Consider the following 25,868-nt stretch of genomic DNA (forward strand, 5'->3'; position numbering starts at 1 on the left):
AACGGTCCACAATCACACATATGGTATCATGGTTTCTAGCTGTACGCGGTAGCTTAGTTATGAAATCCATGGTGATGTGTTCTCATCTCCATTCTGGTGTTTCAAATGGTTGTATCTTTCCGTACGGGTTCGCTTTTCCTTGACTTGCGAGCAGGTCAACACTTACTAGCATATCCTATCACTTTTTCCTTCATACCCGGCCATCGGTAGTCCTTATACACATCTTGGGGTAACCCGAATATTCATTCCCTGCTCTCATCCTTTATAACTTTTACTGCACCACGCAAATTTCGCTCATGAAACCTGAAGTGCGAACTAATTTATACGACTTAACTGTCGCGATAACTTCTTAACCTTTATGGGTTACTGTGTCAGCAACCACATTGGCCTAACCAGGATAATACTTGATTTTACGATCCAAATCCTTTGTCAACCCTAATCATCTTCTTTGCCTCCTACTCAGTTCTTACTGTTTGAAGAAGTACTTCGAACTCTCGTGATTAGTATAGTTGATACACTTTGGAAACTTAACATACCGTTTCCTTTTCTTCATGTCTCACACTTTTCTCAAGTGACCAGCATGGTCGGACTTATTCCTTGAATAAATCAAAATTACCGTCAATGAGGGCAACGACAGATTTTCCAACCTCGGACGACATGCCCTATCCATCATAACCATAAATGCTTCTAGAGCATTCGTCAATCTAAACCACATCATGAAAATATTGTATGTCCATATTGCGTTTGAAATGTTGTTTGTCTCTTACACCTTAAACTGATGATCACCAGATCTTGAGATCTATTCGGGAGAACCAACTCGCATCTTGTAACAAATCAAACATCGTCAGTCTATGGCAACAGATATCTATTCTTCACCATAAGCTTATCCACTCGCGGTTATCTATACACATTCTCATACTTCCGTTTTTCTTCTTCACGAACATCACCGGTGTACCCCACAAGGAAAACACTCGATCTTATAAAACTTTTATCGAGGAGTTCTTGAAGTTGGGACGCTAACTCTTTCATCTCGGATGGCTCCAGTCAGTAAGGCGCTTTCGCGACGGGCTGTGCTCCTGTATTAGCTCAATATGAAATTCTACATCTCATTCTGGTGGTAACCCCGGAAGGTACTCTGGGAACACTTCTGGATAGTCACGAACTATAGGAACGTCTTTCAATTCTTTTGTCTCGGTCGTAGCCTTTACAACATACGCCAGGTAGGCACTGTACCCTCACCTTATCAAACCTTCGGCTATTATCATCGAAATGATGTTAAGCCCTAGACTTTCTTTATCACCGTACACCGTCGTCGTACCACCATCCAAAGATTTTGATCTTAACAATTCGCTCTTACAGACTATCTGAGCCTTAAACTCAGACGGCTAATCCATTCCCAACTGCGTCGAGCCCACTTAAGACCATAACATAACCAGTAGCAAGGAAATCATGTCCTTCTAGTTCTATTTTACAATTCTTAACCACTCACAAAATTTTAACTAAAGTACCACTAGTGGTTTCTTCATAACAGTCTCATGTACATAACAAAATTCTTCCTAGTGTTCTTCTTTCACACTCGCTACACCACGTAGCTTCATCCTTTTATGCCCTTTTCAATTAGGATTCCTTGACAGTCACCAGTAATTCTCGATCATTTCTACCTTCTCAACATTCGCTTCATCACCCACGATCCCAACAAGTTCCCTTATAGAGTTAACTATTGCCTGTATACTACATGTTTAGCTCATTTCACTTGACTTGTCTCAGTTTCCTTCATGTTGCTTCCACTTGGATTCCCAATCTGGGTAGCCTTTAAATGCTTCCGCGAGCATTGTTGGTATTGAAATGCGAAACAATTGAGCAACTCCCTTAATTTTTTTGGCTACAAGCTCCAAATGTGATCCTTCTTCGTTACATCCTTTGGTTGGAATTCTACTTCTTCCGTATATCATGTTGTCACACATTTCTTCAATAGGTGTAGGGTTGACACGTGTCCTACCGCAGCATTCGGTACGACGTCCTCGTGCTCGTCTCTTTACAACATTCGTCCTATCTTTTCTCTAAGGAACACAAACATTATCACTCCAGGAATTAGTTAGCACATGATTTGTAAGGTAAGTAGTTAATGATAGTGGCCAAACTCTTTACATTACTCCACAGGTCCTACATACTTCCCTTTATGACTTCACTTGTGCTAGTTTCTACTACCCAATCATGCAAACATACAAATAATCTACATTCTTATCCCTAGAATTTAAGCTAGCATACACACCTTCTTTTTTAGCAAGTAAGCTAACATACACACATCCTTCTCTAGCAATTAAGCTAACATTTATGCATTCTTATAATTTCATTTAACATGCATATACATACCTTCTCAAATCTTTACATGAACTTAATCATGTACCTTACCGTTCTCGAGCTTGCTTGAGCGACACATGGCACTCTCGGACTGGCATCTTCTTTCTCTTATTTCTTAAGTCTCATTCTCTGTTCGAGTCTAAGCATGTAGGATGCTTATTTATCTCGAACTTATGCTATGATACCAACTTGTAAGGCCCCGTCCCCGGAACCCTACTTTGACGTTGGATTTACTCATAAACACAGTTCCAATATCAGAGTTAATTAAAACTTTTCGCGGAATATTTATAACTTCATGCATTACATCACAAAACATCAAATCTTGTCTAACAAAGTTAACTTGTCTTATTGCATAACATATAATTTAAAATAATTTCTATCTCGAGATGCCAGTCTTCCAGTCCCTGCCACGTGCCATACTCAAGCCAGCTCCTTCAATCTATTTACCTGCGTGCATACTAAAAGTCAGCTACGCTAAGTGAGTTCCAGTTTAACAGTTTACATGATTATTCTTACACATTCTTACAACATACAATTATACATACATTCTTGCACAGATATTATAAGGGTCTGCCACCCGACTTCTTGCACAGATATTATAAGGGTCTGCCACCCGACTTCTTGCACCGATATCGTAGAGTCGGCCACTCTATTCTTGCCCATGTATTAGAAGGGCCTACCACCCTGACTCTTACTATTCTTTCACGTATAAATGTATGTATGTATATATATATACGTCCGAAGACACATAATACGTTCGTTCTTACTTTCATACTTTTACTTAACTTCGTCATATTTATACATACATAACTGTTCTACGTTTTAAAGAGCCTTTTGCCCTATAACATTCGCATATATTATTAGGGTATGCAACCCTTCATTCTTCGCCTATATTATTAGGGTAGGCAACCCTTAATTCTTCACCTATATTATCAGGGTAGGCAACCCTTTATTCTTCGCCTATATTATTAGGGTAGGCAACCCTTCATTCTTTGCCTTTATTATTAGGGTAGGCAACCCTTCATTCTTCGCTTATATTATCAGGGTAGGCAACCCTTTATTCTTCAGTAAACTATACATATTAGGCATACCATTCATACATTATACCCTCATACATACCATTCTTTCAGTAGTTATGTCTATTCTCATATACCTCTTCACACATGCGTTTAACTCTTTCTATAATAATCAGGTATATTTATAAACATTCATACGGTATACATTTCCCACTTAAGGTAAGTGTATAAACTAATCATATTGAGTATGCACACAGCCCCGAAAACATAACACAGGAATGGGGCTAGAACTCACCTGGAGACGATTCCTCTCGCCGTTAATGGTAATGCCATTCCTTAGCTGTGCACGGCTAACTGTACAACACATTACACGTGTCAATTATTCACTACCACTACTCCTTACATCTAAGCTACTGAAATCCTTGACCAAAAATGCATTTTAATATCGCTTAATCAACTGTATCAGAATTTTGTTTCGCATGGGAGCGTTTTGCTTCGCATGGAAAGGTTTCGCTTCGCATGGGGGCGTTTCGCTTCGCATGGGGGCGTTTCGCTTCGCATGGATTATTTCACTTCGCATGGCTGTGCGATGCGAAATTCCTGCCTTTCGTCGTTTTTACCATTTTAAAACCATTTTTCTCCTTGTTTCCTCCTTAGGACCCGGTTCTACTCTTCTTATGGGTTTTTGGGTTGTACCAACTTTGTATACCCATGCTTATGAGGTCCGAACATCACCTTTTTGTCATGCAGCACACCCGTGACGTTATAACTCACCAACTTTACGTTTTTCTTACATATTACAACCCGATCTACTAAGATATCAGTTTGCATGTTGGAACCGACCATAAACTTAACTCTTTGGCCGAAGCTTACCTTTTGTTCTTGGGTTCGGTTCAGATCTGAAACAACTCGAGGATTTGGACGTGATTCTTGTTGTTTGAAGACACTTGAACACCAAGATCTTCCTTACTTTAGCCCGGATTCGGATCGGGTCTTGAGAGAGTATGTGTGTGTGTGTATGTGTTTGTTATGTTTTTGGAAGAAAAAGAAAGTGTGGGGAAGTGGTGGATATTTATAGGAGGCTATGGGCCCCACCACCCACTCTCAATTCCAAATCCAATATTATCCAAACACTAACACACAATTAAATAAACGACACACGGTTAATAACAAATCCTTCTGTTATTTAATATTATGAAAATACGGATGTTACAATAGAGGCGCAGGAAAAAGATTTTTCAAAACTTCAATCTGATTTCAGTACAAAATGCTGTCACCACCTAGATGCTATAAAGAAAATTGCCGAACTAACAGCCGAGTTAGATGCATCAAAGTTGGAAATAGCTAAATTAACTAATAAATTTGAAAATGCTGAATCCAATTTTAAAAAAATTTGATGTCTCTAGCGCTATCGTTGAGTCAATGATAGAAATCCAGTTGAAATGGAAAGAGAATAAGGGTGTGGGTATTGGGTACAACATGGTTCCCCTTCCATATAATGATAACTATACTGGACTTCCTCTTACCAAAGAAGAGGAAGAAATGGAAAAGTTCATGCAGTATGGAAAGCCAACTGCAAATGGCAAAGGTGTTGTTGGTTCAGTCAACGCTACTGAATCAACATCTGGGGTGAATGATACTAATGTGTTTATTTCATGTGCAGATGAAGTAATTATTGAGGATTGAACTGATGAGGATGATGACTCACCTATTGATTCTCATGTTTCCTTAAATTTGCCTATTTTTAACTCTATTGCTACTGATGCTTGTGTGGGCTCTGTTTTAAAGAGCAGAGACAATCGTGTGGTCGATTTTTCAAAAACTTCTAAAAGCAGTGATCTGCTTTCCAATAAACTTGATAAAAATAAAAGTTTGCGTAATTATTTGTCACCCAAGTTTGTTAAAGAAGTAAGTTCATGTACTCACAATTTTGAGAAATCCAATGCTAAGTCCAAAGGGGGACAAACAAGCTCACACAACAAAGCAAGACCGGGAATCGGCCACAACGATTTTTTTTGTTAAAAGGGAAACATGTTTTAACTGTGGAATTCCTGGTCACATTGCTAGAAACTGTTCACGTCTCCCGTATTTCCATATTATAGACGTCATCAGAGGACTATGCCTTAAAATACCTACAAGCATTTTAACTTAAATAAAATGAGGTATTATAAGGCAAAGCCCTCTGACGGTTATTGGAGGAGAAACAAGGCTGACAGGTCAAGTTCCCATCAGAATAAGCCTAATTCGTTTCAAAATCGGAATGGAAACTCAGTTTCGGCTCCGAGACCCAAATGGGCCTCAGAATCGAAATCGTTTAGAAGGTCAAAGTGAAATGTGTCTTCCGTCCACAAACTGAAGACAAAGCCAACCGTTTGAACATACAATAAAGTTTAAAAACCTAAATATAAATGGTTTCCTAAATCTCCGATGACCAAGTCGTCAAAACCTTCCTGTTCGATCTTCGATAATCAAGAAGACATGTCATGGCAACCCGTGACACGTTTGAACAAGTCAGGCTACCCAGAACGACTATAGACTAGGTACCCAAAACTAACTAATCTCGCACATCGTGCAGGAACATCTATTGAGGAATATCATCAGACCGTGGTATGTTGATAGTGGTTGTTCCATGCACATGACAGGAGACATCTCTCAATTGCTCGACATTTAAATTTTTAATGGAGGGTATGTTTCCTTTACGGGAGGAGAGAAGGGAAAGATTACTCAGAAGGGTACTGTGAGTAATGGTGTTCTGAAGTTTGAGAATGTGAACTACGTATCAGAGTTGAAACACAGTCTGTTGGATTTCAATTCTTGAGAGATCGACTCATTGCATGGCAATGCAAGAAACAACAAACGGTGTCCACATCCACTGCTGAGGCTGAGTATGTTGCTGCTCCTGCCTGCTGTTCACAGGTCATCTGGATGCAACATCAATTGCTGGATTACGGTTTGGAATTTCTTGACACTCCTATTTTCTGTGATAATGATGCTGCCATTGCCATTGTTAAAAACCCGGTTCAGCATTCTAAAAGCAAGCACATCGATATCAAAATTCATTTTATTCGTGACTGTTACGACCGGAAATTAATTCATCTTGAGCAGGTCCCCACTAATAATAATGTGGCGGACTTATTTACAAAACCGGTTAGAACAGCTAGATTTAATGTGCTTATAGGATTTTTTAAGATGCTGCGTTTTGATGACTGAGTATTTTTTAGGTTAAATTTTGTCATAAATATTTTCTGAGTTTTTCATATTTTTTGTACAAATTTAGGGGGAGAAAAAGAAAAATACAAAAAGAGTGTGTGTGTGTTCTTAATAAAAAAAATTATAAAAACTTAAAAAAAATTCTGTTTTTTCTGTCGCTTAAAATTATGTCGGTTACTCAAGTTCAAGAGACATAATTTCTATGTTTGGTCCCATTGTCAATCTTTGACGCACGGGATAGTCATTAACCTAAGGACCGAAAGTGACTGGGCGACTGAATATAAAATTTTTTTATATAATGTTTTAACTATCTGATTTTAAGTTTCACTGAAAATTATGTCGATTACTTAAGTTTGAAGGACATATATTAATATATGTTTGGTCCTACTATCTACCTGTAGACATATAGGATAGCCATTTACCTGAAGACTGAAAGTGACTGGGGTGATTGAATCTAAAACTGTCTTCTAAGTTATCATCTGAGAAGTGAAGTTATTATCAGCTAAAGCTTTTTAGAAACTTAAAATATTTTCAAAAGAAAATTGATTCAACCTTTGAGAAATGATAGATAAATTAATTTTGTGTGCCTAACGTGTGAAGTTATTAGCCAAAATATCATTTTATTATTAGCATATATATATATATAGACACACACACACACACACACTTGTATTATATGAAAATTATCACAATTCAAATTTGTTTTCTAAAAGATTAAAGGGGCACTAGGGAACTACAGAGGTGAGGCACATAAATAAGTCCTAAACACCCTGAATGTAAGGCTTGTAAGTCCGAATGGCATGTAAGTCCAACGTTCAACCTTAAAGCTTAAAATTATTTTTATATAAAGTAATTCTTTTGATCAAGCGTTAGGGGGTTGGAGTTAAATTAGGGAGATTTGGAGAAAGCCAAATATGCTTTGAGAAGAAATAAGGGGCATCATAGGTCCATAAGTGATGTCCATATAAGCTTTATGCCTAATTTAATTTAATCATATCACTGGCGCAATGAAAATCATGCTAAGTTTCTAATTACCTGCTATCAACCTTTTCACTATGTCACAATAATGCTGAAAGTGAATCATTGTGAAATTATCTTAATCAACATGATTTCGTGTTCGGATATTTTCATAAAAGGGTGTCGCTTGTTTTAAAATAGCTGAAGTTTGATCCCAATTTATGCTAAATCTACTGAAGGCCAGATGGGTAAATTATTTTTGTTTTGTTTTAGCTTTTTTTTTTGTTCTAATTTTATTTTATTTTTAATTTTTATTACCTCATGTTTACTCGTGTCGAAACAAATGTCTTTAAGAAATCATTTTTCACATGAATCGGGATTGTTTTTAGATCATGAAATTTGACGATTGCTAGTCTTGATCCTTGGGTCATTCCGTTTGGCCCAACGGGTCCAAATGTCGTATGTTCTCGGCCTGGTCCAATTGGCCCAAATGTTTCTTCTTGGCCCATCTAGACACTCTGCCCAGATGGTTATATATCAGAAGTTTAAAAGGCGGATTTTGGTTTTTATTGGATATCTCTTTTAAATCTGCAAAACTCTTAAGACTCTCATTCTCAAATACCCAAAATTCCAAATTGCTTAAACAACATTCACATCTCGTTTCCGTCAAGCATCAAAGGTCATGAAACTTAACCAAATCGATTTCTCGAATTAAGGTTGCGAAGCCATTGGGGTTATTTTGAAACGATGGAAGTGTGAGATGTTACTCGTCTAGATGTTCGCATTGAACGATTAGTGTTGATTAATTGTGTTGTGAGTTTTTCATGAAGTTGCAGGTTGTTCTTCGACGGTGATTAGCGTGTCTGATAAGATGAAGATGGTGAATTCAAGGGTTTTCCGTGATGGTTGACCGAATACCCTTGGTCAAACCAGAGATCCTTTGGTTTAATTGTGTTCTTGGTCAAACCTTGACCGAGAATTTGTTCAGTCACCCGAGAACTTGTTGTTCTCGGTGTTTCTAAAATTTTCTGGACCGAAAACACTAAATTGAACCGAAAATTTATCCTTTGGACAGAAAACACCTATTAATCTTCAACAAATTTTTGTTTTCGGTCCTGGTTATAGGGTTTATGTGTCAAACCCACAAGCTATATTTGTTCTACTTGATGCATCACCCAATTTAACTCGTTTGTTGCAGTCATGGCTGATCAGGCGCCATTAAAGTTGATTGACTCTCACAATGTTGCTGGATGTTTAGTTGATCCTCCTCCTAATCACAAGGAGTTTAAATCCATGATCATTGGACTGAACACCTGCAGGATTTCTCATGCCTTACAAGAAAATCCTGTCATATGTATGAAGATGGTGAATGATTTCTGGAAGCATGCCTTTATCAATCCAAGAGGTGTCGGAGGCATAGCTGTAATTGAGTCAAATATTCAAAAAATGCCGGTCATTGTTTCATAATCCATCATTCGTGAAGTGCTACTATTTGGGGATCAACCTTATTATCCCACAGAGTTTCCAATTGATGATGTGGCTATGATTGTGAGAAGAATGAACTACGAGGGAGTTTACCCCTGCCATCAAGAAGCTCTTTCACCCGTACTGGAGATTCTTGATTCACACGTTCTTTGCGTGTGTCTCAGGACGTAAAGGGGGTACTAACGAGATAAGCCTTACTCAGATGTTAGCTGTTGTTGCTCGGATCATGGACTGGGACTACAACTACTCCAAGTTTGTGTTTGATGAAATTGATGAGCAAACTTCAAGGGAAGAAGAAAGAGATGTTTCTGATGTACCCGAGGTTTCTAAAGATCATCTTTGATTCTCATTATCCTGATCTAATCAAATCTGTGCAGACGCTCGATATGAAGGCGTTGGGACCAAACACTTTCGGCTTAATGAAACAATCAAGGAAAGGAGCCAAAGTGGTATATCAAGGCCTCCATCCGTTGGTTAAATTCAGAAAATTTGCTGAGACTGAGATGAATGTAGGTATTGTTGGTGCAGCTGTTGCTGAGGAACACGTGGTTCCTGTTCAAAGGCATGTTACCGCCTTTGCGGTACTATCTGATGATGATGATTTTGCTAGTCCTCCTTCACAACCTATGGAGACTGAACACCAAGTACAACAGTCAGTACCTACTGTTGAACAAATCAAGGAATTCGAAGCATTCAAAGAACAGCTCCAATCGACTGCATTGAAGCCTCCTCGATCAGTCATTGTGACACAAGTTGAAGATGAGATTGAAGAAGAGCCGGTCACCGATCTTATTCCACGTAAAAGACGAAAGAAAGATCCGAGACAAGGTGTGCTGGCTGCTGAAGTGATACCAACTGTTCTACCAACTATTCCTGAGCCCGTTAATGTTGAAGCTCAGACTGTTCAAGGCCCGTCAACTGCTGCTCAGTAAACTCAAGAATCGATTTTAGAAGATATTGCACATGAGTTTAACTTTGAGGCTCATATTCATTCCCCCACTGAACTATCGGAATCATTTAATCCGATTGGTCAGGAAAGTTCAAGTGCAGCTGAGAAGCTGGCTCATATTTTGGCCATGCAAGAGAAGTTTCTACAAGATAAGGGCAAGGGGATTGCTCTAGAAACTGAACCTGTTGATTTCAAGCCTTGCAACGCAAAGTATTTGAACTTGAACAAGACTCAATTGTAAAGGATGTTCGCATTAAAGAGCTTGAAGATAGCCTTGTTGATAAAGATTCAAAGATTCAGGAACTTCAAGCTAGCATGGGTGGCCTTACTGCGATGTATCTAAGTCTCCAACAAATACTTATTCAAAAGTTTGGAGATGAATTTAGATGTGCTGCTGATGTTGATCATGATAAGCGTCCTGCTTCAAACATCGATACTTCTGCTAAAATGGAGAAATACATGACAGCTCCACCAAAGACGAATGAGCAGAAGGAACGATTGATGAGGAAGATGTTGATAAAGAGAAATTCTAATCAGAACGTTGTGTAATCTGATCACCTTGAAAAATTTGTTGTGAATCTACAAAAGGGTTTTTCTGATAAATACAGTGATAGCTCTAGGGTTCTTTTATGGGGATATGCAGTGGACAAAGAGATGCGGTGAGTCAAACGGAAATCTAGTAGCATCGAGTACTATGAGAAAATGAAGATTTTCGGGTCTTGGACGAAGGTCGATCTGATTGACTTGTTTCATGCTCCCTTTCATAATCCGAATAACGATCCAAGAGCTAAAAAGTTTTGGAACTTTTTGAGTTCTCAAGTGGAACGTGTATTTCCAAACATGCCTACTACCGAATCCTTTCTCAAGAAAGCTAAGGGTGTTCGTGACCCACGTACCAACAAGACCATGGTAAATGTGATGTGGCCGCCGACAGATAAAGTGAATTCCTGAGGGAGCTCTTAATGAAATGAAGTTTTGGGCATATGATGGTGTGACGGCTACAGTTATCATAAGACTGAACAGGGTCAATATCGTCTTGTTGATCCTAGGGATTTATTGAAGTTTGAGGAGAGAGATCTCAGGACTTTTAGCAGATTTCAGATTTCAGCTGAATCACTTTATGAGCCAGCTACCAAGGAGTATACAAGTTTGATAGGATCAATTATTCGTGCTGCTTTATGGGCAGGTGCACACAGGGAAGCAGATGCTGACATACTTGAGTATGAATGAAGCAATAAACCAAGAGGGAAATTGTTGGACCATATTTTGTGGTTTATGCTTTGTTGTTTTGGGCTTAGTTGGGCTATAATATGTAAACCGAAATCTCTTGATTTCAGTGGGCTTTAGTTTGTTTTGGGCTTAGGTTGGTAGACTATATATACGATGTATGTTTACTATTGTAGGGTTGTTCGTATACGTTTGTCGATCACCTGTGTAAGTTTGTAAAGGGCTTAAGCACCCGATGTATCAATATACATGTGTATTGAAGCTTATTCATCGTGTTTTATTGTCATTGTGTTGGTGTTAGGAAATCAGCTTATTAATTAGTTTCCGTCTAATCATTAAGTTATTTGATATCACATTGAAAGATCCTTTTTCAAAACTTACAATTCACCGGTTCCTTTTTACTAGACTAATTTAAATAGTTGAATGGAAAACTAACACAAGAAAGTTTACTTTGAAAAAACGTAAAGATGATAATACGTGAACTTTACTAATGAAAGTTCAAATTGACATCTCAATTGAATTCATAATATTAACACGCGTGTCTCCTTACCTACAAGTGTTAGGCTGCTAGCACTAGAGATTGGAAATGGAAATAAATAAAATATGGTTAATATTTAATATTTAATTGCGAAGGAAGAAGGAAATGACATATAATTATATAAATTAACTTTGACTGCCAAAGTTGAAATATTGTTGAACAATCTTAATCTTAACTTAATATAAGTTATTCTACAAATCGAGATAAAATGGAGAAATATGAGAAGGATTTTTAGTCACATAAAAAACCATTCTTTAAAAAAAATTAAAATTAAATAAAAAATCATAACTCAAAATTTAATAAAAAAACAAAAAATATAAAAGCACAAAAATGTTTTTACTGTTTTTCTCGTTCTAAAAAAAAGAAAAAACTTGAAAAAGGCACAATGTTGAGTTAAAAAGACCATTGTTTCTTTTAATTTATCATTGCGTTTTGTATTTATTTTTGTCATTGATTGTGTCTTTTCCTCCTTAACATTGTTTCTTTTTTTCTTGATATTGTGTTATATTAATCAACATTATTTTATATTTTGTTCATTTATATTTTGAGTTATGATTTTTTTTATTAATATTTTAAAATTTTCTTTCACCGGTTTTTTATGTGACCATATATCCTTCTCACCCTTTTTATTTTTGTCTCCTTTTTTATTTTAACTTTTTCCCCATGATAAAGGATGACATCTTTATTTCAAATATAATTTTGCAGTAGTCTCGTCGATATAATGTTAATATAGTTGTTTGGTGGGTATCATATGCTATTCAATTATATGCCGAATAAAGAAATCAAGTAGGAATAATGGTACAAATATTCAATATAAATACTTTCTCAATTAAACAATATTAGAAATAATAAAAAGACGTGGTCCGCTGATGTTTCGACCAGCTAAATTTTATATGATTTGATACATCAAACGTCGTTTTTCTCTTTTCTTAAAGTAGTAAAGTGTGTAAAATAATCAATCGTCAATCCGGTTAAAAGTTTTGGTTAATATTTCTTATCGGTGGAAATAGTTAGCAAAAGGAGTGGTGACAGAAAATATATATTAATTCTAAAATATCTTTGAAAGATTTCAGTAAATCAGTATCATGTGCATAAATAACACGTAAAAAGTAAGCATCAAATATTACGTAACACAAAATTTTCGGATAGCATCAATGTGCCGGTACACCCGTGGATACGAATCAAGTTATATGTTTTTCCTAGTAATTCACATTCAAAAATTATAAGTCTCCTAGCAGCCTTGCTTTACTACTAGATGCCAAAGTGGGTCCTTAATATTCGAACCCACGTTTTAAAATAAATGCCGAAAGACTATATCTTGACTTATAATGTTACGGGTACTTTTCAAATGTGGAAAAACAGGCACAATTTAGTCCAAATATCGGTCAAGAATGTTACTTTTCTTACCTTAATATTAATTCTCACCTAGATAACACGAAGTTTCCTTCACTTTTGTCTTTTGCGCCTTAAATCTCCTATAAATTTAGACCCCCCTCATCCAACATTAAACCATCACACACAAACTCATACACTCACAAACACACACACACAAAAACACAAAGCAAAAGAAAAAAAAAACAAGTTTCAAGAACAAGAAAGATGGCAAACTTTTCATTGATCAACTTGGAGAAGTTAAATGGTGCAGAGAGAGATGTCACCATGGAGAAGATCAAGGATGCATGTGAAAACTGGGGATTCTTTGAGGTATTTAATATGTTACATTTAACTAATTAAAAATGTTTGAAAGCTTTATGTGATTTGGATTATGTTACTAATGGTTGGTGTGTGTTTTTTAGTTGGTGAATCATGGGATTCCTCATGAATTACTTGACAAAGTGGAGAAGATGACTAAGGACCATTACAAGAAATGTATGGAGCAGAGGTTTAAGGAAATGGTGGCAGCCAAAGCTTTAGAAGGTGTGAAAGCTGAGGTTACTGATATGGATTGGGAGAGCACTTTCTTCTTACGTCATCTTCCGATCTCGAACCTGTATGAGGTTCCTGATCTTGAAGATGAATACAGGTAATTAAACTTTTCATCTGTGTATAAAATAAAAAAAATAAAATAAACAAAGCATAGTGTGCACAAAATCTAAATAAACCGACGTAAAAGAATAAAAAGTAGCCGAATCTAATAAAAGACGGACGGTTTGGCTTTATGGTTCTTACCAAAGCAGTTTTTCAGTTCGATTTCGTTTTTGCATCAACCAAAAACTGAAAAAAGACAAATCGAAATGAAAACAAGTTTTATGTAATTTATAAGAAATTAATAAATGGTATGAGTATGACTAAAAAGTTTTAAGTATTAACTATGTATTAATCAATTAATCAATTAACAAAAAAAAAAAATAGGTGTAAAGTTTGGTTTTTGGTTTCAAGTGAAACCGACCCAAACAGACTCATGCACACCCTATTCACAACAAACTTTTTGATCTAATTAATGAACATGATGATGATGCAGGCAGTTGATGAAGGATTTTGCTGGTAGGCTAGAGAAACTAGCAGAGGAGCTTTTGGATTTGCTATGTGAGAATCTTGGATTAGAAAAAGGTTACCTAAAGAAGGCCTTTTATGGATCAAAGGGTCCAAACTTTGGAACCAAGGTTAGCAACTACCCGCCCTGCCCGAAGCCGGACTTGATCAAGGGTCTCCGAGCCCATACCGATGCAGGCGGCATCATTTTGCTCTTCCAAGATGATAAAGTTAGCGGTCTCCAGCTTCTTAAGGACGGCGAATGGGTGGATGTTCCACCGATGCGCCATTCCATTGTCATTAATCTTGGTGACCAAATTGAGGTAGCCATTCATTTTTATTATTATTATTATTATTATTATTATTATTATTATTATTATTATTATTATTATTATTATTATTTTAAATACAATTAAGCCCTGATACTAATAACCTGATATATATTGCAGGTGATTACAAATGGGAAGTATAAGAGTGTGATGCACAGAGTTATTGCTCAGACAAATGGGACAAGAATGTCAATTGCGTCTTTTTACAATCCTGGGAATGATGCTGTGATCTATCCCGCTCCGACATTGTTGGAGAAGGAGCCGACCGAGAAAGAACAAGCATACCCGAAATTTGTGTTTGATGATTACATGAAACTGTATGCAGGTTTGAAGTTTCAGGCAAAGGAGCCAAGGTTTGAAGCCATGAAAGCAGTCTGAGCTAATGTTGGTTTGGGTCCAGTTGCAACAGTTATAAGACTTTAAATGGGATATTTATATAATAGGGTATAATAATAATAATTATTGCTCTGCTTTTTTTTTTTTTTCATTTGTTTAAGAGGTCTCAGCATAGAAGATCTACAAAGAAAATTGTGTGTTTCCTGCTTACTAGTTATAGCTTTATGACAAAAGTTTATTGTACTCATTTTCAGTTAATTATTAGTTGAGATCTGGTGTGCAGTTGTTTACTTGCTCTTTCACATTATGTATTATCTCGTTCACATTATGCATTATCTCTAATGAGTTTGTCAAATAGTTAGAATAAAAAAAGCATTAGCTTATAAGGAAACAGTTCAAATGGGCAAAGCGTTGCCTTCACAACGATATATGAACCTTGTAATTATATATGAACCTTTCCAAAATTATTTATTGAAATAGTGAAACTCTTATAATTATATATGAAGCTTTCCAAAATTATGTGTTTGACCCAGCCTGACCCGACCAAATAATTATCCATTTGGTCCAACCCAACCCATTTTGACCCGTACAAAATATTTCCCATTTGGTGTGACCTGCTCGACCATTTCGACCCTTAATAAAAATTCACCATTTGATCCAATTCACCACTCGACCCATATCAGAAACTACCCGTTTGACTCGACCGGCCAACCTATTATTTTACTACCTTTACTAGTAAAAAGGTGTAGGACAATGGTCATATTGTTTTCTTGCTATTAAGTGCAACAGATGAGCCATCAGAAAAGGTAGCATGTAGCAGTGAGCACTATCAGCAGACCATAAAGTTGTCCACACTTATTAATGCAATAATGCATTAGGTAACCTTCCATTAGAAAAAGCCATAAACCTTGCCTATAATATACTCTGCCGACTTCACTTTCCGCAAAGGGAATTAAATTAAAGAGAATCTTGCAAGGATGTCATGAGCAATTCTATATTTAATAAAGCACAAGGTCCACAACTTAAAGCATGACTGCCTCCATTATGTTGTTGCTAGCAAATACCACTATTTTTGGTTTTGGCTTCAATTAATTTCATTTTGATTATAGGGAAAGAAAAAGCAAAGAGCTTCCGTTGATCTAATTAGACGTTAAAAAAATATTAGTGCCATCTATAATTATGCAGATTGTAAATTTGAAGTAAAAAAAGGAAAATAACTTTAGAAACCAGCATTAGTTGCATCTATGCAGAAAGCTTTTGAAACTAATAATAAGCAATATTAAATATATTGCATGTGGACTCATAATTACGGGGTTGGGCTTCGAAGAGATATTTTTAGCAAACTGCATCAGTTTGGCCCAAATTCTTTCGTATGTATTTTTTGGGTAACCGTGAAAACCCGAATGAAAAACTCATGCCACCATGTAAATGCAGCTTGCTCGGGGCGTGTGGCCTTCATGGGCTAATGTGGAAAGTGGAAACCAATGAAAACTAGATTCAAACCTAAGACCTCTGCTAGAGTGAATCAAACGCTTTTTATTTTATATTATTTTCAGTGATCATTTACTTAAATCACATGGAATTAACCCTTTCTTTGTTTCACCTGTCTAAGTGCCAATTTAGGCTATAATTTATAACTTTGAGAACTATTCATTTTGTGCTTCCGTTTTGCGTCAAGGCTGTTGATCTGATGAAAGTTACTGTTTCTCTTCATTTTCATTGATTCACAAGAAACTACACATCCAAAATATATTTTTAAAATCAACTTACTTTCATTCCTTTTGATTGATTACAATGACAAATAGTTCTTAGCAAATGCATAGAACAAACTAGTCAAGTACAACAGGAGCAGAAAGGAATCAAAGTCCTAATAATAATAATAATAATTAAAACAGACTCATTTACTCTTGAAGGAATGGTAAACATCACTCCTGAACTACTAAACATATTCCCGGAAATCAAATTTATTCCGACCCAAACGGGGCATGTGAATTGGGCTTCACCACTTCAAGCTAGAGGCATCAAACAGCTCCATGAATCTCTGATCTGAGACTCTAGCTTTAGCAGCTGCAAACTTCTGTTATTCATCAAAAATTGAAAGTAGGCTCCATTTCTGCATCTTTCTTAAGCATCCCACTAGACATCCCGTACGATGCTGAATTAAGGGAAAATAAATAAATAAATGAATATTATTATTTATAATTAGAGATAGGTAACAGTGGGACTCAGAAGAAAACAAATACCTTTCCTCTTTTACAATGAATCAGCAAAGGGTGGTTTCTTACATCTGCCAACAAAATTGAGAAGAATTAGAATTCAACTTAGCTTACACTTTAAATTCCATACAATACATGATGAAGAGAAGAGATTAAATACCAATGACAACTTTTAATGCTTCTCTTATGGTATCCCGGGAATATCGATATAAGGTTCCTGCATGATAATACAAAAACAAGCGTATACTTGATCGGTTACTTGCTTGTAGATACTATTATCAGGGAATCTATATTCTAAAGCAGAGATTGTTGGCTCAGATCTTGATAAACACACGAACAGCAATCGGATAGTCAGATGAACACAAATAAGAACATAACTCATTCAACTCTTTTCACTATTATTGTGAAGAACGAAACACACCAAAGCTCTTTTTAAGAAGATCTCTATTTATACAACTCCTAACAATATGTCCTAGCAAATTAGATAACCTTTTAATTTAAACTCTAAGCTTTATCTTCAAACTCTTTATTAAATTCACCCCTTGTATGTACATTTCAGTTCATAGTGAGCAATCATTCATATGTGAGATCAAGATTATAGCCCCTAATTCTCCATTAATAGCAGAGTTCTCAGGATCGTATCCAGCTTCCACTGGTTTCGTGCCTCAACCCCTCAAGGTCATCCCAAAATTAGTTGTGCTTTACCCAGACCTAGTGAAAATGGTATTATGAGTTTTCTCTAATGGCACGTTTGATTGCATTATAAGTAGAAGCGCCACATTCTTGTAATGATATCACAAGATTATATGATAGTTTTACATGTTTATGGTTCTCTTTGCATATAAAAGTTTATCCTTGTCAAGAGCAGTTTTAGAACTTGGTAACGTAGTTGGAGTAATGAAACACCCGTCAGTCTTAGACATTCAAGTGTGATGAATTTGGACATTCTAAGCATGAATGTCAAAAGGGGAAGAAAAAGGCGGAGGCAAACCTTATCGGGCATGAGGATGACGAACCAACACCTTTGTAATGAACAATCACATCTCGAAGGATGAAGTGCTCACTTAAACTAAATTTAGTTTAAGGGGGGAGTGTCTAAGTTAAACTAAACTTAGGGTATAATTGTCATTAGTATAAAGTATGTTTAGGATTAAAATTGTATATTATAAGGGTCTCGCTGTTATTAGTAATAAGTATTATACGGTGTTTATTTCCAAATGTCGTGATGTTTGTAAATCGTTTGGTTGGTTTCAACGAATATATTCATTTCTTTTTAAAAAAAAAATTTGTGTTCGTATCATGTTAATCAGAGTTTCAGTTTGTGTATCCATCTTTTGTTCTTGATATTCATTTGTGAGATTTGCTCTTCTAATTACCAACACCACCTCTGCCACCCCAAGTAAAATATGATTATACGTGTTTTGACTTGCGTAAAAAGGTATTGATTTTGAATGACAACTGTTTTGGAATTTAGAGCATCTGCAACGGGATCTAGGGACGGCACCGATGCGGAGGAGAAGCGAGAGAGAGTAGTTGCAGTCACGGAAGAGAGAAGGGGATCACAAGGTCCCTGGTCAACTATTGTCTGTGTCGCATCTCACATTTATGTGAGAGGTAGAGGGAGAGTGAAGTTCATCAGGCAGATTCACGGATGTGGCAGTCTGTCGCCTCTTATTTCAATATGCGTTTTGTCACCATCTGAAACTCTTCTCAAATTTGTTAAAATATATATTATATATACCTTGATTAAGTACCTTGCAAGAGCGATCCATATAAGCATCCAAAATGAACAATCTAAAGCAAAAAAAAATGTACATCAAGCACCTTATGAAAAAGCTATTAGGTCCATGTGTTTATTACGTACCAAAAAGTTCTAAACATTGTCCGGTTACTCTTAATTCTTAAAACCAAAAGTAAGTGTCCACATCGGCTTAACCTGTTCTCATATTTTTTCAATCTTAATTTATAGACCTTCAAACAGTGTATAATTATCCTAGTGCCGCATATATAGTTATTGTAAAATTAGTAATTTATTGTTATTTGACTCTCTTCAAGATAAAAAGTATTAGCACAAAAATCTCATATTTAAGGAGAATGAATAATTCTAGTGTTTGATATAGGAGACTACATGCATGACAAGATTTTTAATCTTCAATTAACACTACCCATGAAGGCGGTTAACGGTGATGCTCTAAATGTGATTATTGACTGATGATACTCATTGTTCGATCTATTTTTAACACTATTTCAATTAATCCGTGGAATAATTGAAATGTGGATCCATAACCAGTACGAGAAGCAATAAGTCATCATACCCATGATAAGAAAACTATCAGATCAGATCTCAAAGAATCTTATATCCACCTAGACAAACATCATGATGCAACACAACAAACTACTTACATTATTAATTTAGAACATGGAATTGCGGACAGAATCGAAATCATCCGTACCTTGGTTCCTTCAATAGCAAAGTGAAACAACTGAATCCGATTCGACTTCAAGAACTCCAAGTTATGATCCGGATATTTTTCAGGACACAAATATCTACAACACAAGTTAAATCTATTAACTTAATTCTGCCATCTATAAGGCCCAAGATGATCGGGCTAGACTTATTTGTTCATTAATTATTTAATGAGTTTATGAGGTTGCAATTAGAGTTTACTGTTTTGTTATTACTTATCGGTCAATTAGGGTCACCCTTATTGTAATCAAGTTTTGAGTTCGTTTTTCTTGATTATAATAATACGAGAGCTCATATTCCTAAAGTTATGTGCTCGTTAGTGTTTTGATTATCAATTCGTTCTTGAACTTGAGCCGGAAATTGTGATGTTCATTACATATCCTGGCAATCAATCAACTTTCTAACCAAATAACAATGGACTTACACAATAGAACGGAGGCCTAGGGCGGTAAGAAATGAAAAGTTGACGGAGTCCGGGAAGCTGGAACGGTAGACACCGTGATCGACCATGGCGAAGTTGATAGGCGGATATACCTCATCGCCAATGGAGTCTACTTTTCCGGTGGCCTTTGTTGAGAGCTTGATGGTTCTGCACATGTCACCACCTTCATGATCTTGGTCCAGTTTCATCGTATGAGAATGGCAGAAAGAAGATCTAGAGAAAAAAGATGGAGAAGAAGAATATTCCGGTCTATGGTAGTTATATAAAATACAAAGAGAGCGCAACGGAGCATCATATTTCTATGTTTTTTCCTTTTTTTTAAGAATTAATTTAAATTTGGATGATTGACGGGCCACTTGTCCATCCGATGATCATCTTCACTCCCGAGTATTGGAATGCCTTTGGGTTCGGAAAATGGTTGTTCATGAGTATATGGCTAGTATAATATACGGTCCATCATATACGCACTTTTTTCTTTATTCTTAATACTTATTATATTATTTTCCATTTTTTTATAGTATCTTAAAGTAAATTATTGAACTATAATAATATATACATAAAACGTTAATGTGACAAATTAGGCCATTAACTTCTATTTTTTGTTTATGCAAATCAATTTGGTTTAATATGCATCAAAACAATCAACATTTTGATCGAGAGATAAAAGTTAATCAATTGTTTATGAAGTAGAAGAAGTTACTTGTGTTAAAACAAGTTTAGCCTTATAAATTTATAATTTATAATTAATCGAAAATGAAATTTAAAGTCGTAATGATCACATCTCGGTATCAAATATTATCGGTAAGTGGATTATAGTTTAATTATCAAAATTGAATTTGCATACTTAGATAACTACGGTTCTATTTATAAATTTTATAATCACACACTTACTTGTAAAACTAACATAAGTTAAAAACTTTCTACACCTAATTATGTAATCACATACTTGTAATCAGTTACATTATGTTTCAATATACCGCTTGACAACCAGGACCGTAACATTCATATTTTATTTCTCAATGGCCTTCTTCACCTGCGATATAAGCAATAATGAAGTGTTGTAAAATCCGTTAGGCACTAATCGGACGGTGGGACATGGACTAACGATTAATCAGGATTAATCGAATTGGAATTTATATTTAAATTTTCAAATAACATTGATGTCGATGTCATGCTCTAATAAAAAACAAAGTAGCGTTAATTATCTGTAACTAGTATGAGCAAGTAAGGTCGTCTTCATAAGAGATCAGTAGAAAATACTCGTAAAACTCATTATTTTTAATAAACAATTTTGGACAGTTGATATCAAGCGGATTTGAAAGTGATTAATGGTGAAAAATGTAATAATAAATATATAATTCTGTATGACCATTATAATCATTTATATTATAACATATCAAAATTATTAACATACCTTATTATATATTAGCTTGGTAATTATTAATGGGTCATATTACCCTTACTAGCTAATAAATGGTTTTCCTTAGGTGTATATATAAAGAGAATAAATTAGCATTATAACATAATCTCACACACATAAGAAATTCATGTGCCTCCTCTCTCTCTCTTCTAAAACCGGGTTCCTCTCAAGAATCCTAACCCAATCCTTAACTATACACCTTAAAGGGAAACTCGACCAAGCTAACAATCATGTTGTCTACATCTTTCTCTGATGTGGTTACTAATCTCCATGCTATAACAAGTACGCATATAATTATAGGTTTATCATATTATCATGTTTTTCCATTACTAATTCTAAAGAACTGATCAACAAAAAAAAAACTTAACAAGCAAATACTTTTGATTGTAAATGATTATGAGAAAAGAGCAAGTACCTCGGATTTCAGATTCAGTATTTAACTAATAACCCAGCTTTATTCGTTGAGGCATCCTTAATAGGGATTTTATACGTGAAATGATTTTAATAATGATTAGGAAACCGAACTTAATAGGTCCTATTAACTTGACCACGAGTCTAACTAAGATGGATCAGGTAATACCTGTCATGAAGTCCTAATCATGAACGTTAAGATATTTAAACACAAGATAGAGAATAATCTAACAGTTTGACTTTCAATCTAACATGATAAGTTCATACAATCATAAGAACATACAAAACTCACTCTCAATAAAAGAACAAAACTAAATCAACCAGTTAATCCACAGAATTCTACACTCGGAGTTGTTACAATAGATGTTTGCTAAGAAACATGATGAATAAGATAAACATGATGTTTAGTAGAGTCACCATGGATGAAATCTTGGTTGGGAGGTGTTTAGATGGGGAAGAATAGCCCCAAGATTGTTCAAGCCCGCTAGGGTATGAAGAAGTTTTGACCTAACGTGAAAACGGGCCTTAAATACTCCTTAAAATCGTGAAAATCGACTTTTTGTGTGCCCAGATGGTCGTTACGGTGGCTAAAAGTCCATTACGATCTCTGAAGTCTGCCTTACGGCTTCCCTTTATGCCTAGTCAAGGCCGTAAGCTACGGCCAAGCTGTAACTTACGGCAGTCTCTGAATTAAATTATTTGTTTTTCATTTCTTGGCGCACGTGATCTATTCTAAGCCTTTGGTTGCTTTACTTCATCTATAACTTGACGCTTTATCATCTTGAATACTTCAAATTAATTCCTTTATAAAAAATCACAAAGTAATAGTGTTCGGTATATAAAAACGACTAATACCCACAATATTAAACATTAAAAAAACATATTCTTTTATGCACTCATCATGCATGCATGCTGTAACATTTCGGGTTTTCCGTACTCATATTTGTATTTGTTTATCGGGTTACAAACATTATTCGAATCTTTCTTATTAATAAAATTATGCATTTATTAGTGGAATAATTATTTTTACCTTAGTTTATCATTAGTGCCAAATAACCCTTAGAAACTCTTAAAATGGCTTAAAAATGCGTTTCTGGAACTACATGGACTAAAATTGTCAAAAGTTGAAAGCCTGGTGAAGCTGCACCTTCACGCGGCGCGAAGATGTCAGCCTTACGTCTTAGCGCGGCACGAAGATGTCACCAGATCAGCCATTTTCGTTTCAGATCTTCGTTTAATGCTAAATCTTTCCTAAATCAACCCTAAATCATGAAAATTGAGCCAGAAGTTATTGTATTTAGTGTGTAATGATGTCTAGGTTCATATTCAGTAATTTGGATAATATATCAATGATTTAAAGGCCCGATTTCATCTTTAATTGTGTGATTCGGTTACCAAAATAAACTCGTTTCTTGTCCAACAAGTTAATTTAACCCCTATATAAACACATCATAATTCCAAACCCTAAAGTTTACTGCAACTAAGCATTCACAGCCGTCACCTACTCTCAACCGACGTTTTCTTGCTCGTTTTTGTTCGTTTACTTGAAGACTAACACTGCATTCTCGGGTTTAAAATACAAAGAAAAGAAATGATAAGATTGGATAGAAGAAGAAAGAAAAAGAAATTATATATTTAAAAGACATTCTCGAGTTAAAATAAAAGAATAGAAAAGAAAGTGTTAATTATATTCTTGAGTTAGATAGAAAGGAAAAGATAGGAAAAAAATTGTAAATTTACAATCATGTCCTTATTATTGAGTTAGATAGGAAGGAAAAAATAGGGTAAATTAGTAATATTATACATGCCTATAAACTTTCCTTTCAAATCAGGCCATATTTGGCTGGAAAGTTTTGGAGAAAAAAGCCCTAACTTTTCTTTCCATTCTCTATCTTTTTTTTTAATGAAAAAACTCAAGAATGAGAAAAGGAAAATTTTCTTATCTTTTATTTTCCAATCCCTTAAATAAAAAACTCGAGAATGCAGTGTAAGAGCTGCAGTTTGACTTTAACATTCGTTAAACCTTTGACCTCGATTTCTCGCTAATACAAACACCATCCGGGTAAGTTGTTAACTGATTAAACGCTCATTAATACTCACTTGTCGATAACCCTCAATCAATTTATGAGATTGAGAAGTATTGACGGGTCAATTAGAGTCAAACCCGTTTAAGGACAAAATAATCAATAACTTTGACTATCTGTTTTCTCATACTTCTGGTCGAATTCAACGTTCGGTCCAGAAGACTTTTATTCTCATAACGAAATTTTAAGGCTACTGACCAAAACCCAACTTCCGACTCGCTTTTCAGATTCTGGTCAGTACCAACTCGCTTAAATCTTAAATGTAACATAAATTGAGTTCTAAACGTCCGTTTGTATTGATTCCAGCAGCCACGAGTTCGTTTTTACATGTATTATCATATCTCAAATATTCATATTCTGATTGTTCATATTTTTTGACGTGTAGTGGATGACTCGCTTATTATTTAGCTCGTTTAATCGCATTTATTAATCGTTTGCCATTAATCTAAGATGAGTTTTTTCATTCCCCTATTTTACTCAGTTTTCTAAAACGTTTTGGGGACATAAACGTATATCATATTATATATATATATATCTCAAAAAAATAGCAAACGTGTAATTGTGTGTGATTAATCAAATATACTTGTTATGTGCTTATTTGTTTATGTGCGCATTCGTGCTCGAAGAGCTTCCGCATATCCCCATGTATTGGGTTCTCATTATTATTGACCAACGACCAATTCGATTGGCAACGGTCTTATTATTATTTGCTCATGGTTGATTTACTGGCGCCCGATTCGCTTGGCAATTGTTTAATGGATAACTTATTTTCTCGTGGTTTGATTTCATTGCCGCATTTATTACATTTTGCTTATTTCTCTTATTTATTATATTAAACATTATTTTATTGCAAAACTGGTGGTAAACTCACTCAACATGTGTTGTTGACAAACTCTGTTTTCTACACATGTGCAGGTTGCTATTGAATTGAAGTTGAAGTATGGACACTTAGAAAGACCTTAGGGTTTTAATGAAGACAAACATAAGTTTAAATTTGTTATATTTAATTATTTGAATTGTTTCGTTGTATTTGGATATTGTGTGTGCGTTTGAAATAAAATAATTAAATAGATATTGTCACTTTTATATTATGATAGTATCTTTGAGCTGTGAGCAATCGAATCACGCCCCCGCATTTACGCCTTAGGGTGGGGTGTGACAGATTGGTATCAGAGCTAAAAGATATATGATAGGTCATTAGAAATTGTCCTAGACATGCTTGTGACCCTATTCGTGCTTATCTGAACTGCCTTATGTGCTATTTAAATTGTTTACAGCTTGCTTAGATTAATTATTTAATTATATTTCATCTTATCTGTTTATTGCACACACACACAAATTCCTATGTTATGCCTCACTTTCAATATATTTTTAAATCCTCTTATTTTTTGTAGATTGCCTTTTATTGTGAGAAATTCCTTAAGAATTCCCGTGTTTTGTTTGGCTCCTTCACCTTGAATCACGGGGGTATGAAAAATGTCGTACAATGATGTTCGGGTATTTTGTATATATATTAGTGTGTTAATTATGTAGTTTTGTTCAGTATATTGTTAGAACTTTGGTACTTCATACGTGCTTTTATATTTCAGGACATTGATCATTAAAGACGCTAAATTGGAGACTTGTACGAGCATGGAATGATATCTCGGGAACACCAGAGCATAAGTTGAAGTCTTGGGAAGTGTTAGAAGGATTCGGGAAGAGTTTAGATGAGAAACCTAAAGCCGATCCTAAAACTGAACAGGATAGGTTGACGAAAAGCGACCAAGAAGTAAAACGAGCATATCCTGGGCTAGAAAATGAGTTACGGAACCCATAATATATGAATTTTAGGTTTCTCGACGAGAGGAATCCAAAAATGAGGTAACCTTCCATCGCGTAGCGTGATGGTATGGGTATATGGCCATCGCGCTACGCGATAGGCCTAAAAAACGGGGAAAAAATGGGT

At 35.5% G+C, this 25,868-nt stretch overlaps 1 protein-coding gene and 1 long non-coding RNA gene across 2 annotated transcripts; one reads left to right on the forward strand and one right to left on the reverse strand.

Annotated features, from left to right (window-relative positions):
• Positions 1–13,243: 13,243 nt before the first annotated feature.
• LOC143557099 (1-aminocyclopropane-1-carboxylate oxidase 3) lies at positions 13,244–14,948 on the forward strand. Its single transcript, XM_077046256.1, has 4 exons — positions 13,244–13,447; positions 13,540–13,766; positions 14,205–14,538; positions 14,665–14,948. The coding sequence occupies exons 1-4, from the start codon at positions 13,343–13,345 to the stop codon at positions 14,920–14,922; spliced, it is 924 nt and encodes a 307-aa protein (XP_076902371.1). The 5' UTR covers positions 13,244–13,342; the 3' UTR covers positions 14,923–14,948.
• Positions 14,949–16,784: 1,836 nt separating this feature from the next.
• Positions 16,785–17,291, reverse strand: LOC143557089 (uncharacterized). Its single transcript, XR_013139510.1, has 3 exons — positions 17,257–17,291; positions 17,124–17,167; positions 16,785–17,035 (listed from the first exon to the last, which is right to left on the reverse strand). It is a non-coding gene; the product is annotated as an uncharacterized LOC143557089 (long non-coding RNA).
• Positions 17,292–25,868: the final 8,577 nt, after the last annotated feature.

The sequence above is a fragment of the Bidens hawaiensis genome, unplaced genomic scaffold (assembly GCF_021521415.1).
Source record: "Bidens hawaiensis isolate Kalapana, Puna unplaced genomic scaffold, B.hawaiensis_p1.1 tig00018812_1, whole genome shotgun sequence".
In the NCBI taxonomy this organism is placed as follows: domain Eukaryota; kingdom Viridiplantae; phylum Streptophyta; class Magnoliopsida; order Asterales; family Asteraceae; genus Bidens; species Bidens hawaiensis.